The sequence below is a fragment of the Gymnoscopelus braueri genome (genome assembly GCF_963280865.1).
Source record: "Gymnoscopelus braueri genome assembly, chromosome: 12".
Classification (NCBI taxonomy): domain Eukaryota; kingdom Metazoa; phylum Chordata; class Actinopteri; order Myctophiformes; family Myctophidae; genus Gymnoscopelus; species Gymnoscopelus braueri.
This window is the reverse complement of record NC_137614.1, coordinates 30,058,308-30,075,286: the sequence shown is the minus strand read 5'-3', so window position 1 is coordinate 30,075,286 and position 16,979 is coordinate 30,058,308. Positions and strand designations below refer to the sequence as shown.

Below are 16,979 nucleotides of genomic sequence, written 5' to 3'. Positions count from 1 at the left end.
TGTTAGTGTGAGGTGTGATCTGTCTCAATACTTGCTGAAGCAGAGTGCACTTTTATGGTTGATCACCAGTGTGTGTGATCCAATGTGTGAGTGTGTGTGTGTGTCTGCCTGCCTGCCTGCCTGCATGCGTTGTTACAAGTGTAGTTGTTAACCAAAGTGTAAACCAAAGTGTACAAGTGTAAACACCCTTTCTCTGTGCTCTGTGCTCTGATCTTTGTGACAACTGTGTGTGTGTGTGTGTGTGTGTGTGTGTGTGTGTGTGTGTGTGTGTGTGTGTGTGTGTGTGTGTGTGTGTGTGTGTGTGTGTGTGTGTGTGTGTGTGTGTGTGTGTGTGTGTGTGTGTGTGTGTGGGGCATTTGGTTTCATGTTACGTGTAGTTAGCTAGGTGTAATTCCATTATGAGATCAGATCCAACATGCAGGAAACAGCTGCACCCATTCACAGCTCATCTCCTCTCAGCATCACACTATGGCTCTCTGGAGCAGAAATGCTTGCTCAATTAAGTGTTCATTTAACTTGAAAATTGACTCTCTTCAGGTGTATTTTTGCATGCATGGAAGGAAGGCATTTTGGTATTTCTACTAGTTGTGTACCATGTTGGTACCCTGAGTCCTGGTGTCAGCCATGATGGGCAGAGTAATTGGCCAGTAGTAAATCATTAGTGACCCTTAGGGTCACTAATGATCACATTTGTTCACTCTCAGAGTTACAAATGGATAAATTAGCCCTGAGGATTTTACTGTGTACAGAGGCATCATGCGGACTATGAACTGGTCCGCACCGCTGGCAGAGATGACACTGTCGGTCTGCTACACATCACAATAAAAAGGATTATTCATGGGGCATGGTTCTGAGCGGCAGTCCATTTGTCTGCCAGCCGATGTTGATTTTTCAGTGTCTGATTCAATCATTAAACTGTGGAATGATTTGCATATTTTCCAGATAGGCGCTTTTCATAAAGCCATCGGTGGTCTTTGCCGCCGTCTCATTTCGCTGCGGTGACGCAGATCATGAAATCCCTCATTAACCATTCCATCTCTGTCTTCTCTCTCGTCTCCCCATAGGAGAGTGGCAACATGACGGCGACCTCACTATGAAGCGACCGTTCCCACCTCTTGTGTAGAGAGGCAGCGAGGACCACCTGCACCGCAGTGTCAGATTCCACACATGGGACACGCAACATGATCTGGGATTAGGTAGATTTAAGACCAAGTACATCCTAAAGGCTACATTGAGTTCCAAATTTAGCCCCAACTGACTATAGGCTTGTTCTGGCTCACTCCTGAAATACAGCGGAGCTCTTCCCACCTCTGCACTCTGTCTTTGTGACACGGGACACTCCCTCCCCCCTCGACGTGCCCCTCAGTGGGGCGATGCCGGTCTTGCTGAATGCCGATGCCTCCTTCAGCTCCATGCAGGAGCTCCTGGACCTCCAGGACTGCCCCCTCAGCCAGGGTCCTCCCTTGGACAACCCCAGCCCCGTGGACTCTCAGTCGGCCAGTCCCGCAGGCTCGGGCCCCAGGAGCCCCGTAAGTCCAACGGCCAATGGCACGGTGGAACCCATCATTTTCACTGGGGCCTCTACAGTCCCGGGGCAGCTGTATGGGGAAGAGACGATACCCCATGGCGCCGGGGCTCCCATGGGGTTAAATCTGATCTCGGCTGACTCTGCCGAGGAGCTGTGCGGCTGGGGGGGCCTGACGCCCAAAGCCATCCAGGTGTTCAACACCCCGCGCGGGGTTCTGTTCTTCCTGTGCGTGGCCTCGTTCCTGCAGGGCATGATCATCAATGGCTTCATCAACACAGTGGTCACCTCCATCGAGCGGCGCTTCGACCTGCGCAGCTACCAGGCCGGCCTCATCGCCAGCTCCTACGACATCGCCGCCTGCGTGTGCCTGGCGTTCGTCAGCTACTTCGGCGGCACGGGACACAAGCCCCGCTGGCTGGGCTGGGGGGTGCTGATCATGGCGCTGGGATCCCTGGTGTTCGCCCTGCCCCACTTCACCACCCCCCCCTACCAGGTCAACCTGCCCGAGCACACGGGAATGTGCTCGGCCAACCGCACCAGCCAGTGCCACGATAAGGAGGGCGGGGGAATGTCCAGCTATCGGTTAGTGTTCATGCTCGGACAGTTTCTGCACGGCTTTGGCGCTACCCCTCTGTACACGTTAGGGGTCACATACCTGGATGAGAATGTCAAGTCCAACTATGCACCAGTTTATATAGGTGAGTCACGTACTCGTCACTATCTGTCTTCTGAAACTGCTCATAATTAGATCTGACTGCACAGCAGCTGATGACTCACATCCGTGTTGACCTTCAAGACTCTGGTTACTTAGTACTCTACTGTAAAGTAAGGGTCCATTTGGTTCAATTTGTACACTCTCAGAGTTTTGTTGTTGTTGTTGTTGTTTTGCTGTGTGTGTGTGTGTGTGTGTGTGTGTGTGTGTGTGTGTGTGTGTGTGTGTGTGTGTGTGTGTGTGTGTGTGTGTGTGTGTGTGTGTGTGTGTGTGTGTGTGTGTGTGTGTGTGTGTGTGTGTGTGCGCGTGCGTGTTTGCGTCAGTCAGGCAGCAAGGGTTCACTTCTGGGCTCACAGCACACCATGCAGCATAACAACTGATTTAAAAAACAATACTTATCATTCATGTATTTGGATTTCTTACTCACAATGCAGACTTACAGTAAATACCTCAATCTACTTGTGCACCAAAGTTTGTATATGTCTCACCATCATGTGAATGCTTGACATACATGTTTTGAATTGCACAGAAATCAGTGAGATGACACATCAACCACGCAGGGGCATCATTACAATATATATTTTTCCCACAGGACACATTGCTTCATTGAACAAAATTATGTCAAATATGGGTCGATTGCTAGTTCGAAACCACCACAGGCTCTTGAGAAATGACTGAGAAATAACTCACTGAAAGCAACCACTTAAATGGAGACAGGCACTCACAGGGTTTACTGTAAACACACACACACACACACTGACACACACACACACACACACACACACACACACACACACACACACACACACACACACACACACACACACACACACACACACACACACACACACTGAACAGTAAACCTTTCCCTGTAATACCGTGCCCATGGTAATTTATGTTGCCTTCTTGCATACAACCTGACCCAAACAAATACGTTCATAATGGAGGACCTTTGTATAAAGGTTCATAAGGAGAACCCTTGTGTTAAATAATACTAATGAATAATACTTTCAGTTAAATACATAAAGATACACACGACACACATACACAAAGGTACACACACACATTTCAGTTCAATAAAGCAATAGATAATACATTGTAAATGTTTTTGATGAGCCATAGTACGTTATATTAAAAGGGGGAAAGAAATTAAAACCATGAAATACATAAATACACCAATGATATCAATGCTTCCTCTACAAGCCTGCCTGGTCACCCTCCCCCCCCCCCCCCCCCCAGGTAATTCCTGGAAACGTATATCAGGGAACAATAGAATCCTTTTAACCCCCTAGGACAGGAAGTAGACAGTAAGAAACAGGAAGTTAGACAGTCAGGCCCGTCTCTCTGATTCTGTGGTTTCTCTCTCTAGGGATCTTCTACACAGCGGCCATTGTGGGTCCAGCCGCTGGTTACCTGCTGGGGGGATACTTCCTCACCATCTACACAGAGGTCGGCCTGAAGTAGGTCTCTCTTGCAATGGAATGGAATATTGTGTTGATGTTGCCTTAGACCCGTGTCTACCACCATGTCACTGATTGTATGTTTATGAGTGAGTGATGAATAAACCCTCTCCATTCTTGATGTATTGTGCTTTATCCATTGATGTATTCATGTGTCTGCAGGACAGAGGTAACTCCCGAGAATCCATTGTGGGTGGGGGCCTGGTGGATTGGCTTCCTAGCAGGAGGGGCTGCATCGTTGCTCATTGCTTTCCCCATCCTGGGCTACCCACGACAACTACCAGGTATTAACCCAAAATAGTATTATAAATGTTTTTGCAGCGAGACACCGTCGTACAACTAAGTATAAATCAGGCTTCACACACTGTGGAGATGAAGCAAGGGCGGCCGGATATATGGGTTATTGGGTGAGTCAGATTGAATCTAGGCCCTCCCAGATTGATACGCCTGATTGCGGCCACTCTAGACAACGCTTGTGATTCCACCAGATGCGTTAAGACATGTCCCAGAGACGAGTGTGTGTGTGTGTGTGTTCCGGAAAAAATGCAACATTTTTAAAACTACGTTCTTAAAAGCAGTTGCTAATGAATCACCAATGAAAATGGCCCTGGAGGAACGCTTTACAAAACATTCTGGGGATTTCAGCAATTTATGTTCTTTGAACATAAATGGGGAGATTACACCAGAGAAAACCAGTAGGCCCATCTGTAGCCAATGAACTTGTGGATATAAGCTTCTAAAAGTCCAAAAGATTTTAAACTGGACAGATTATATATTTTTTAAATAAAGGTAGCAATGTTATTATAGGCTTGTGTCCATTCTTAGAATTATATCTAACTCATTGGCAATGGCAATTATTAGTTCAATGCCACTATGCATCCATTAAGCATGTAACAACTTGTAAACTTTATTTAAACTTTTAAACATGCTTAAGACCCACCTTTTCACTGTAGAGGATTCCTATAGGTCTACTTGTTGTGTTGTGTTTTTTTGTGGGTTGTGTGTGTTTAGTTTCTACTCCCTTGACTAGCCTCGGTACCCAGGCTTTAATTTTAGTTTGCGTTCGGCTCAAAAATAAATGAAAGTTGTGACTGACTGACAGTGTGACTTAGTTCTTGTTGTCCTAGTCTAGTCTTCTTTGTCTTGTCCTATGTTTTTCTCTTTCTTTACTCTTTCTTCGTACTGCACCCCGGGACAGTGTAATAACTGGATGGGGGGTGCACTACAAATCCTGAACCTATATGTACAATGTGCTATACCAGTACAGCTAAGCACATCAAAACGAAATTACAGACATCTCAGAATATGATTTTTTTCATTGTTGTGTGCCTCCGTTACAGGCTCACAGAAGTACGTGGCCATGAGGGTTTCTGAAGCCCACCAGCTCAAAGATGGCAGCCAGACCACCGCCTCGGACCCTCAGTTTGGCAAATCAGTCAAGGACATGCCCAGGTAGGATGCGCACCTGTGCGACGTTTAGACGCCACACAGGTCTTCATCGGGTCTTTACAACAATAGCGACGATTAAGGTCAGGGTGAAAATGGCCAAATAATAACTTACTAGCCAAACTAGCTTTGAGGAAGAAAGCTATAGCTGAGCTAGCTGTCCTGCTACTGATAAAAAAACGCAATAAAGGATTAGCGTTGAAGGAGTGCTAAAACGGTGAAACGCTCGCCACGTTACACAACCCTGCTGACAAAACGGTCCCGGGGGGCACCGAAACGGGTCGTTAACAAAGGGTTAATCTGCCGCTGAATACACACACATTGATTTTTACTGATCCTTGTTTGTTTTTGGCTAATCAATAAATATTTGTGGCCTTTAACTGCTTCTCCCCTGTTCTTTTGTTGTTGTTTTGCGGTCCTCTGGTACCCCTAGGTCAGGGTCGAAACAAGTTATACGCCAAAACGTTAAAGTGCCACCAAGAGGCCCATTCAGAAATTGGCAGTTATTCTACCATGGCCTACTTGGAGTGTGTGTGCAAAGTTTCATGACAAATGGTCCAGCTGTGCCAGAGATTAGCTATTCACAGACGGAGACACACACACGGACGGGCAGGGACGGAAAATGTATCTCTAGCCTTCGGCCGTCCAGCCTGGCGGAGATAATTAATCTTGAACCTTTGACTCAACTGAGGTTGTGTAATGATGTAATGAATACTGAACATTGTATCGGCTAGTAACAAGGCAGACAGCTGCATACTTTCACTTTCATTTGTGTCGGGAATCTTTTCTAAGAAATGGCCTGATGATCTGCACTTTAGGATGGGCGTTATGACCCCTAGGCACACGTGCGCGCACTACAATCTGTCTCAACAAGTTGTTGTGTTGACAGACACAAATGTGAGGATTTTCCGACCAATCAGTAGTCGGAAGCTTTACACGTCTCTGCTTTGGCCCTGTTTGGCCTAGCTCAGACCTACCCTGGAGTGGTGCCAAAGCAGGCACCCATTTTGACCCCTTTGACACCACTAACCCCAGGCCCTTGTAATGGAAACGGCGGCACAAGAATGCGGTGTCGTGTCGTGTGGTTTGGTGCCTTGCCACTGGAAATGGGGCACGGGTCTTTCATTAGGTGTAACACTAAAAACACACACAAATGTGAACCAAATTACAAATACAAACACAAACAAATACACTACAATGCAACAAATCAATTATTAATAGTTGATGCAAACATTGTAGTTCACACTAATGTAAACTGCTGACTAGGATTTAAGTATGCAGTAGAAATCAGTTTAATGTGGTAGGGTGACTATAGCGAATTATAGCACTTCAGTCAGGAACACACTCATCATAGATGTAACTATTTATTGCAACAAATGGAATACAGTTAAACTGCTGATGGCTCCACTCTTAAGATGCTCCATGAATTGGCCAAACAACATGCTAAACTAAACCAGGCAGCATGATGCAGAAGCCCCCCATTGGTATCCAAGAGTGTGCCCAAAGCATAGACATTTCAGTATAACCTTTAAGCCATGCAAGGCTCTGAAGCAGAAAGGTGGAGGATGTGTTGGTGGAGGCAAAGCTTTGGCAGCAGCAGTGTGTGTGGCAGCATAGAAGTAGAGATCAAGGAGGGAGCCAAATTTAAATGGACCGCCTTGTGAGAATTGGCGCGTACAATTGCTTGGATGATCAATCTGCAGGCTGACAGCTGAGGGTATATGACTTCCATGTCCTGCATAACATGATGCTTCGTTAATGCTGCTAAAAGGAAAGAAGCCCCTCTACCTACACTACATACACGAGCTGATGTTGATTGTCGGTCCTCCTCCTTCCCCACTCACTCTTTACATTTAGCACTCTGTTTACACATGTGTGTTTACTATGATGACTTGCAAATGCAACTGGGAAACGGCTCCATGGCAACGAGGGATCACAGCTACTGTAGGCAGCAAGGCAGTAATCACATCACATCACATTACATAACATGGACATATATCTTAGGGACTTGCGCACTAAAGTGTTTATCTCTACTGGATTAGGAACATCTACAAAGGGGGTGGTCCTTATAGCAGGGATTACTTTGTCATGGTTTAATTAAAAAATGAAATTGAGGATTAGCAAATTAAGTTTTCAATTTCCTCACCCCGTTTTTTATACACATGAAAATCCAAAGAGTTAATGTAACTGTGAATGTGTAAAAATGGACCTAACCATAAGAGTCACTTAGGACATCACGTTAAATTAAAACCTTCTCCTCTTCTCTCCCTCTCTCTCTCTCTCTCTCTCTCTCTCTCTCTCTTTCTCTCTGTCTCTCTCTCTCTCTCCCTCTCTCTCGCTCCAGATCGGTTCTTCTCCTGTTAAAGAACCCGACCTTCCTCTTTCTGTGCCTAGCCGGAGCCACAGAAGCCACCCTCATCGCTGGCATGTCCACCTTTGGTCCCAAGTTCTTAGAGGCTCAGTTCAATCTCAGTGCATCAGAAGCTGCCATGTGGTTTGGTGAGAGACATGTACAGTAAAAGTCAACATTGTACTGTACTGTACTGTACTGTACTGTACTGTACTGTACTGTACTGTACTGTACTGTACTGTACTGTACTGTACTGTACTGTACTGTACTGTACTTTATGCTCTGATGATTTGCTTACCTCAGCTATCCCACTATTTATTTACCCAAGGATGCTGACACACTTACATACGATAATATATACTCATAACATGGCCACGGATAATACTTATTTCTGATTGGCTGGCAGGTGTCCATTAATATCAGAGATTGGGACTCATCAAACATAGTCCCAGTCAACAGTTTATTTACCATTCTATATGAATGAGCAAATGAGCAGCTCCGCAGTGTTTCCCAACCATGGGGTTGTGACCCAATTTTGGGTCGCAGACCAATTTGTATGGGTCGCGAATAAATAGCCAATTTTTACATACAAAAATACATCAAATAAAAAAAAATCCCCCCCAAAGACATTTTTAAACAATTTCAGAAATGTCAGAAATAGTGAAAATAGCTGATCTACATGCCGTCGTGTCGCATTGTGAAGATTCGTGATGCATTGTGAGCTTGTAGATCGTCTACCGGTATTTTTTTAATAATTTTTTTTCTAAATAGGGCTTAAGCAATTAATACGTATTACGTGATGTATATTTGTATACGTTTGGGTCCTGGGGAGACACCAAATTTCTCTTTTGGGTCTCCAGCGGAAAGGAACCACTGCACTAGAGCATTTAGAGGCTATAGGAGCCCATGCTTCATCCAGATTTTCTCCCCCAACTCAGGCTACATGGTGGTGCCAGCGGGCGGAGGTGGAACCTTCCTGGGCGGCTACATCGTGAAGCGAATGAACCTGCGCTGCAGAGGCATCATCCGCTTCTGCATGGTGTGTGCCATAATCAGCCTGCTGGCCATCTTCATCTTCCTCATCCACTGCCCCAACTTGCCAATGGCCGGGGTCACAGCACCCTACCACGGCACCCTGATACAGAACCAGCGACCGGACCAGTATCCTGGCAACAACACTGACCAGAGCATGTACCTGTACGACCAGCCCAGAAACCTACGCCTGCGAAACAGGTGCGGCTCCCAAACGGCTCCATTATAGGGGTTCCCAACATGGGGTCCAGGGCCCCCTGTGGGGCCAAGATCAGAAGGTGTCATTATATTATTAAATTATTGTCAAGAATTGTAAAAAAAAAAGGAAGTAAATAGAATAGAGTATAGAATATAGCATACATGAATCATTAAGTGAGTTCCTACAGGATAAATCAGGCTGCTTTAATCAGCAAATCCTGCCATAATTTTTTTGTAGTCTCTGTTTACTACTTATATACTTACTTTCATATTGATTGTGGTGTAACCCAACCAACCACAGCTCATCTTAAACAGAGTTGCGTCGCGTTGTGAGCTTGTCGATCGGCTATTTTCAGCAAAAGCTTTCCCCACAATAACAGAAAACAGAAAAGACACTAGTATTGAGCGCTGAGGGACTCCAGTTACCCATATGGGTTTTGAATGGTTAAAGACCTGTCCCGGCACTCAGAGGTGTTGTTATGCGATACTATGCCATTATCGCCCCGCCCATTTGTATGCGAGAACTTCTGGGAACTCAGATTATCATATTACCAACACAGGGAATGATCGCACTTGTCTGCTGAATAATATAGGAGTTCCCAAACATTTCCATGCCGTGCAATGGTCATCCAAATAGCCATACTGTAGCCTGTTGCTGTGACCCCCCCCCCCCCTTTTTGTGAAATCTGAAATGGCTTTTAAAAAAATCACTACAGAAATCAATGTAGATCTGCGCTTTTCTTTTTTTTGGTTGAAATATTTTGAAAATGTTTTACAATAATGACATGCCCTAAATAGGGCATCAGTTCAGTTTGAAAGTGGTAAAAGTGACATAATAATATTATGAATGGGGTCCCCCACTTTGAAAACCTGTTGAATGCTGTACGTGTTTCTCTTCATTTCTTTCTCCCTCGTTTGTGTCGTTTCTCTCGTGTCAATTTCACTGTCTCCCCTTTTCACCTCTTTCCTTCCTTCCTGTCCTCGTCTTCAGCTCCTCCCTGGATATCACCCTGACCGTGGACTGTAACGCAGGCTGTAGCTGCCTCAGAGAGCTGTATAATCCTGTGTGTGGGACGGACGGTGTCATATATTACTCTCCCTGCCATGCCGGCTGCAGCGCAGTCAACCGCACTGAGCTCTCAACGGGCAGACAGGTGCAGCAAAAGCCCGCCCCGGGGCAAAGATTTTCATAGATAAAAGCTGAACTGAACTTGATGGTTTTGTCTCCAAAAGGATATATGTCAGGCATTTGATATACATTACATAACGGTCAATGGCGGACTTTCTTCTTGTACTTTCTAAAGGAAAGCAGGTAGTTTGAGTTAGTGAATTGTTTCTGAGTTACTGAGTAACTAAGGATCAAGTCAATGAATGCAATAGTATTGTTGGTATTTTTGGAGATGGATGACGTTGGGACCATAGTTTTGTTTTCATATAAGCCATACAGAAATTATAGCAGGCCGCCGACCTTAAAGTAATATAATATAATGAAAGCAGGCCATTTAAACACACCAGTAACGTTTCTAATTAGACCCTTTCAGGGCTGGAAGCATGCCTCAGCCATTTGTTTGGTCCCTGTCATCCTAGAACGAAAGGTAATCCACACCTGATTAGGAGTCCGGGAAGCAGCTAATCAGCCAGATTGGTGTTACTTCTCGTCCTTCAGCCAACGCTAGCTCTCTTTCTAATGCCGATGCCTTAACCAATTAAACCAGGGGTATTCAACTAGATAGGCAGGGGGGCACAATTGTTAAAGGAGTAGAATCGGAAATATTTTTTCCTTACTGTTTGCGCCCAGTCTCAATAATTAGCTCAAAGATTACATTTACCCGCGTTTGGTTATACTGGGTTCCTGTAATAGTTTCACGACTGCAGATGCAGTCCTGGCGGGTGTTAATTTGGGACACAGAGTGAGTCACAGACATTCCTCTGAATAGTAGCCTACATTTTATTCTTTAGTTAATGGTTAATTAACCGTTAACAAGTTTTGGTTAACAGTTATGAAAAACATTCAAAATGGTCATTGTTATTGTACAACCAACCGTCCAATAATTATTTAGCATATTACAATGGAATATGAAAAATGTTCCAGGGGCCACTATAAAGTTCCCTAGGGGCAGGATTTGGCCTGCCAGTTGAATATCTAGGACATAAACCCTATACTTTGTTGTACGTCAAATAGTTTATCTGCAGGTTAACTTGTTACAGTTTATGTACGATTTATCTTTGTTTCAACTGATATGTCAGCCTTCCTCTCCATTACCAGTTTTAGTTGGTAATGGAAGTTTCTTCTGACCCACCTTCTTCCCCTGTTTTTTTTAAACAGAACCTATAAGACTATTAACCACTTAAGTCCTGTATACTTCATCATACGACAAATAGTGAAAATAGCCGAGCTACAAAATATGTTGAATAAAAAAAATGTAAATAGTGATGTAAGCTAGGAAGAGGTTAAATGTAGAAGTACATACTGATGAAGGTTGGATAGCCAAAAGGTTTGTTCATTTTAGAGACATGTAAGAAATAATACTCACTCTTGCTACTCTGAGTGCGACCCAGTACTTTTATAAATGTAGAACTGTAACATTTAAAAGATTATTACTGGAATTTCCTTTTATTGTTATAGAATTTCCTTGGGATCTATTTACCTATCTATCTAGATGTATTCAGCATAGAGCTGTGTGCCTTTTGTAAGCCAACAAGCACTGAGCTTACACCTACAGCGCTGTCTCTCTATCTGTGTGTTACTAGGTGTACTCTGGATGCAGCTGTGTGATGGGCAACGTGTCCCGGGGTGGGCTTGGGGAGGGCTTGGCGCTGGCAGGGAAGTGCTCCAGCACCTGCCACCATATGCCAACCTTCCTCTCCTTCCTCTTCATCATCATCAGCTTCACCTTCCTCTGTAGCATCCCAGCACTCACTGCCACACTCAGGTAGGTGGGGAATGGAAATCCTCCAACAGATACATGTGATAGTACTACAGTATGTGCAATGCATTTTATACATGATAAAATGTGAAGGGGTGGGGGTGCTTAAAGAACCATACTGGTGGTCTGGCATGTTTAGTCCATTGACTGTGGAAGTGAGAGAGTGTTCCATTTGTTGCAATAAGGTTTCACAGTATTAACGGAAAGGAGGGGAAGTCTGCACACTGTTAGCTCCCAGTAGAACATTTATTGAATAGTTTCGGCAATCGTCTTCATCAGGTCTGACATGTTGGGATGTGCGTGCTTACCTCTGGACTCTATTCACAGCATTAACAGAATGTCAGTAGAGTATGTGTCTGACATGTATATCTGTTGCCCTCTTTAGGTGTGTGCCAGACAGTCAGAGGTCTTTTGGACTTGGCATCCAGTGGATTGTGGTGCGCTCACTGGGTAGGCCAAATGTGTCCTTTTTCTGCTGTAGATGCGCACAGAATGTGAATGTCTGTCTGTCTGTCTGTCTGTCTGTCTGTCTGTCTGTCTGGGTTGCCACGGTGGCTGGTGTTCCACGGTGTGTGGCATACACGATTACATGACTTGGCCACCGATAACACGGTTTCAATTTTAATTCTAAAAGGAGATGGTCTGAGGGAAGAGTATAAGCGGAAGAAAGAGAAGCAATACCAAGTGTACGCAACACTGGAACAGCAGGAAGCAGGAGCTGACCCGAAAGATCAGAATGGTAGAAGAGGCGCATATAAACCAGAAGCATGGCCAGAGCATCAAAGACATCTCCGGCAGAAACTTTTCTCAGTCTGCCAAGATCCGAGGAGGAAGCACAGAGGAATGAGTTGGTTGGAGAAACTTTGCACCTGCATTTCAAAAAGCTCCTGGGAAATCCTCCTGAAACCGAGGAGGAGGATGCCCCGATAGCTCCTGTCTTCCACGACAAATAATCAAAATCTGCAAAGTAACTTGTAACTAACGTTTTCAAATAATGTCAAATAAACGACCTACCCATACCTGACAGACCATTCACCATGGATGAGTAACACAGGGCCAAGGCTACCATCAAGTGTGGCAAGAGTTGTGGGGAGGATGGAGTGACACCCAAAGTTCTAAAGTATGTGCCCATAGATGAGGAAGTGCTGGACTTTATCAAACAAGCGTACAGGTATGGCAAGCTTTGCAAGAATTGTATGGACCTGTAGTTAAAGATCTATAAGGGTCCATTTGGTTACCTCCTCAAGGACCACTGGTTGAGAACCACTAATCTATGCAGGAGAGACAGCATAGTGTAGTGTACTACTCTCGTTATCATATAACGAGAGTAGGGCGAGAAAGAAGGCCCTGAGCAAGGTTACTTGTCAACAGCTTTATTTACTTCACAACAAATCTGTAGACATTCTTTTCACATTTCACAAAGGCTATTTATCCTTGCGCTCTGAGTTGATAACTATCTGTCTGTTTACTTGAATGGCCCAATGCAGGCGTGTGGAGTAGACACCTACTGGTTGACAACGGTAATGAAATGATTTAAATTAGACACAAACTGAAGTAAAGCAGACTATGCGCATCCAGTGTTGCTGTTATATCATTTATTTTCTGTAGGAATGTATTAGTTGGTGGAAACATCAACAAATCGTGGCACCCTACTTCCTGTCTGTCTGTCTGTCTGTCTGTCTGTCTGTCTGTCTGTCTGTCTGTCTGTCTGAGGGATATAACTTTACCATGGTAATAGTAAATGTCATCCAGTGTCCAATAACCCTGTCTAATAAATAAAAAAAAGAGTGCTAGACCCAAAATCCAGTATACATATCAAAAATATGTATATGCTATGTTTTCATAGCTGAAACGCGTAAGCATTCGTTTATTGGTGTGTCAAACCTGTCTAATACTGGTTGTTGTTTGGCCTATAGGTGGTATCCCCGGACCAATAGCCTTTGGTTCAGTGATTGATCTGTCCTGCTTGCTGTGGCAGGACCAGTGTGGAGAGCAAGGCTCCTGTTACCTCTACCACAACGCTGCCATGAGCCGGTACACACTAATAGCCGGCATTATATATAAGGTAATAACAGACTAGTCTGCAATTAGACATTGTGTGTGTTTACATAATGTCATGTTATAGGTGGAATGTAGCTCCACGCTTCCCAGACTCTTCTCCCTTCTGGCTCCTAAACTGTGGAACGAACTCCCCATTGCAGTTAGAACTGCAGACTCACTCCCAATCTTCCACCGTAATCTGAAGACTCACCTCTTCAGACTCCACCTTAGACCATAGCACTTGTCGTAGCACTAGCCTTGACGACCGTGCAGGCTTATGCAAAGGCTAAAATGTAATTTAGATAGCATATTATGTAGACAGATGCCAGATTCATTTGTATACCTGGCATCCTAGTGTGTATAGTTTCAATGTACAGATTATTTATTTTTTGATATTATGCTGTTAAGACTGATGATAAATTCTTGGTTTACCTATGATCCTAGATTACTAGTTCTATGCATTTCATGTATTACCTCATGTTCACCTTGCTTACTGTAAATAGCAAGTGACAGCAGGGACCCACCCCGCACAATACTGCGCCATCATTGCTAGTTTACAGCAAGGTTATTATAGTTTAGCATTTTGAATTTGTTTAGATGGTTTTCATTTTGTGAAAAGGCTTAGTTTAAGTTTAGTTTTAGTGTTTTATTGTAATATGGATTAGTCAGTGGCAAGATTCAACAAGGTCAGAAAAATTGCAAAAAATAGCAGATCTACAAGCTGACATAAATGTGAGCTTGTAGATCTGCTATTTTTGCAATTTATATTCATCATATTTCTAGAATGTCCAGACAGGTTTCTCCTGGTAGCCAATAGCTCCCCACCAGTATACAGGTGTACTTTCTTCAAAACAAGGGTAGCTTGAATGAACACTTATACTGCTCAATTTAATTTAATCTCTCTGCCTTGCCTTGCCTTTCATTCCTCCTACGCGGCAGACACTGGGGACAATCTTCTTCCTGTTGGCCAGTGTAATGTACCAGCCTCCTCCGGAGTCCCCTCAGAGCAGTTGCGAGAGCACGGACCACGGGGCAGGGGATGGCGGAGGGGGCGTTGGTGACCTGCCCATCAAAGACGAGCTGCCTCAGGACGGCGTCATCGCCAATATCCATGCCAGGTGATGACCCTGGAAGACAGACCGCTGACTGGCTGCTGACTTTGTGTGCATGCGATAGAGCGTATACCGACTGATTCTTGAATGCGTGGGTGGGCGGTTGCGTGTGCGTGCGCTTGTGGGCAGGGTGCTTTCTCTATATACCGACGGCCTGTGTCAACAATACCCCGCCCCCCCCCAAAAAAAAACAAACACACAGACATACATTATGGACTCATACACACAGACACATACAAACAACTGCCCAACAAAACGTTGCTCTACTTATCATCATGTATGTCCATGTGCATGCGCGCGGGTTTGACTTGCACACATTTCTATGTCGCTAAAAAGCATTTCCACAGGAGAACAAACGCAAAACAAACAATTTGGAATGTATGTTTGATGCAGAATGAGAACAGTTTGATGGTATTTTTTTTATGTCAAGACAATGGAATGACTACAGTCAGTGTTTTGTGTGTCACACTGTATTATGCCACAAGTATGAAGCATTTATAATGTTGAGAAAGGCATTTACTGTGATATTCCTTCTGTTGTTTCCCTGGTAAGATGACTGCACTACTTTATTTTGTATCTGGGGTCTTGTACACAAAGTGCTCAATGCCACTATTTAACGGGTAAACCAGGTCATTTCCATATCATATATAGTATATCATATTTTAAACATACATCAGCACAAATATATTTTAACAAGGGAAGACCATGTGTATTTTTTGTAGGTCAGATTTATATAGCCTACTGTACCATTGGCTGGAGTTCAATTGTTACAAAACAGAGAGGAGAAACTATTATGACTCAGTGCTTTTCCCAATCCAACCGATACAGTAGATTAATCTGTTTTTGTATGCCAGAATTTGATGCCAGAATTCTCTGGCTTCTACACAATTCCTAGCTGCACTTTAACTGATAGCACTGACATCCTAAAACATACGTGCAACACGAGAAAGAAAGATGTCATGAAAAGTGCATGTAAAGTTGGACCTGTCAATGACAAATGCACAGTTGGCACAAGGGCAGTATAAGACAACGGCAATGTTATCTGGACCTAATAATTGTAGCGCAGGCTATGGATGTGCCAAAGCAGCTTTGCTCAACATTTTTATTTCCATCTTATTTATGTACCAATAATTTATTTATAATCAGATTAACACCACCTTTTTCCTGCATTCATTTGATATGTGTTCAAGACGGGAAGACAGATTTGTATAAAGAGTATTAAGTGGACACTCTACAGTAGGACGTGCCCGCCAACTCTCCAACCTGTCTGTCATAGTTGTTTATGTGTTAAATCTGACTATATGTTGCCTGGTGTCATGAACTTCCTTGCGAGACCTTCTATTCCTCACGTGTTGGCTGGCATTCATTTTGAGGCTGGTCTTTTCCATGTGAGTGTGTAAATGCAGTCCATGTACATGTATTATTCAATGACACCCCAAGCTTTGGAAAACTGTAAAATTGTTTTTGTCTTTGTTGAATTGAAATTGAAGATTTTTTTATGAGATGTTTCTGAACATGTCATGTGTTTTCTAAAAACAAAATTTGAACCACAAATGAATTTGTGTCGTGAATTGTCTTTGTGTGTGTGTGTGTGTGTGTGTGTGTGTGTGTGTGTGTGTGTGTGATTTTAAATACATGTATTTCAAATACGTGTTTCAAATACTTTTTTTGTATATTGTCATTTGTATTTGGACAGAAAAAAATACATACATTTTGTATCAAGATACTTTCAGATCTTGTATTTTCTGTTTTATTTTTAGAAAAAACAATACGTCATTATGCCATTTTAGTCTCAAATTGAGACATTTTAAACATTTACACAGGTTTATACTGCAAAATAAAGAAATAAAAACACAAGTGAGATGTCACTTGTACTCTGCCTCTGATTGGCTTACCCAACCCAGAACAAATTCAACCACAAATGAGAGGCAGATCAGTGTGGGTCTTGAGACAGAATTCATATCACCTTGCCTCAACTAGTGAATGAAGCCTGTAAACAAAAGCTGTGTAATGCATTAAAGATAGTTTACTGTTGTGATAACTACATCGCTGGATAACCCATAAATGGTCAGACAAGCCTAATATTTGATTAGTTGTGATGCTATGTGTCAGTAGCTATCCTGGTCAGTATCCTGGTATCAGTGTCCTGTTGTCAGTATCCTGCTCAGTATCCT

General features: G+C 43.7%; 1 protein-coding gene across 4 annotated transcripts in view; it reads left to right on the top strand.

Annotated features, from left to right (window-relative positions):
* slco4a1 (solute carrier organic anion transporter family, member 4A1) overlaps positions 1-14,972 on the top strand; it is a 38,862-nt gene extending 23,890 nt beyond the window's left edge. For 3 of the 4 annotated variants that reach the window (XM_080445305.1, XM_080445306.1, XM_080445304.1), the window contains exons 2-12: positions 1,065-2,226; positions 3,610-3,700; positions 3,863-3,984; positions 5,041-5,152; positions 7,491-7,645; positions 8,435-8,729; positions 9,718-9,880; positions 11,478-11,659; positions 12,039-12,103; positions 13,570-13,718; positions 14,633-14,972. In XM_080445305.1, the coding sequence (XP_080301431.1) occupies positions 1,374-2,226; positions 3,610-3,700; positions 3,863-3,984; positions 5,041-5,152; positions 7,491-7,645; positions 8,435-8,729; positions 9,718-9,880; positions 11,478-11,659; positions 12,039-12,103; positions 13,570-13,718; positions 14,633-14,815 (2,370 nt within the window). In that variant the 5' untranslated portion in view covers positions 1,065-1,373 and the 3' untranslated portion in view covers positions 14,816-14,972. Of the gene's footprint in view, positions 1-1,064; positions 2,227-3,609; positions 3,701-3,862; positions 3,985-5,040; positions 5,153-7,490; positions 7,646-8,434; positions 8,730-9,717; positions 9,881-11,477; positions 11,660-12,038; positions 12,104-12,287; positions 12,706-13,569; positions 13,719-14,632 lie in introns of those variants that run through there. The other variant, XM_080445307.1, reaches the window with a different exon arrangement.
* The last annotated feature ends 2,007 nt before the right edge of the window (positions 14,973-16,979 follow it).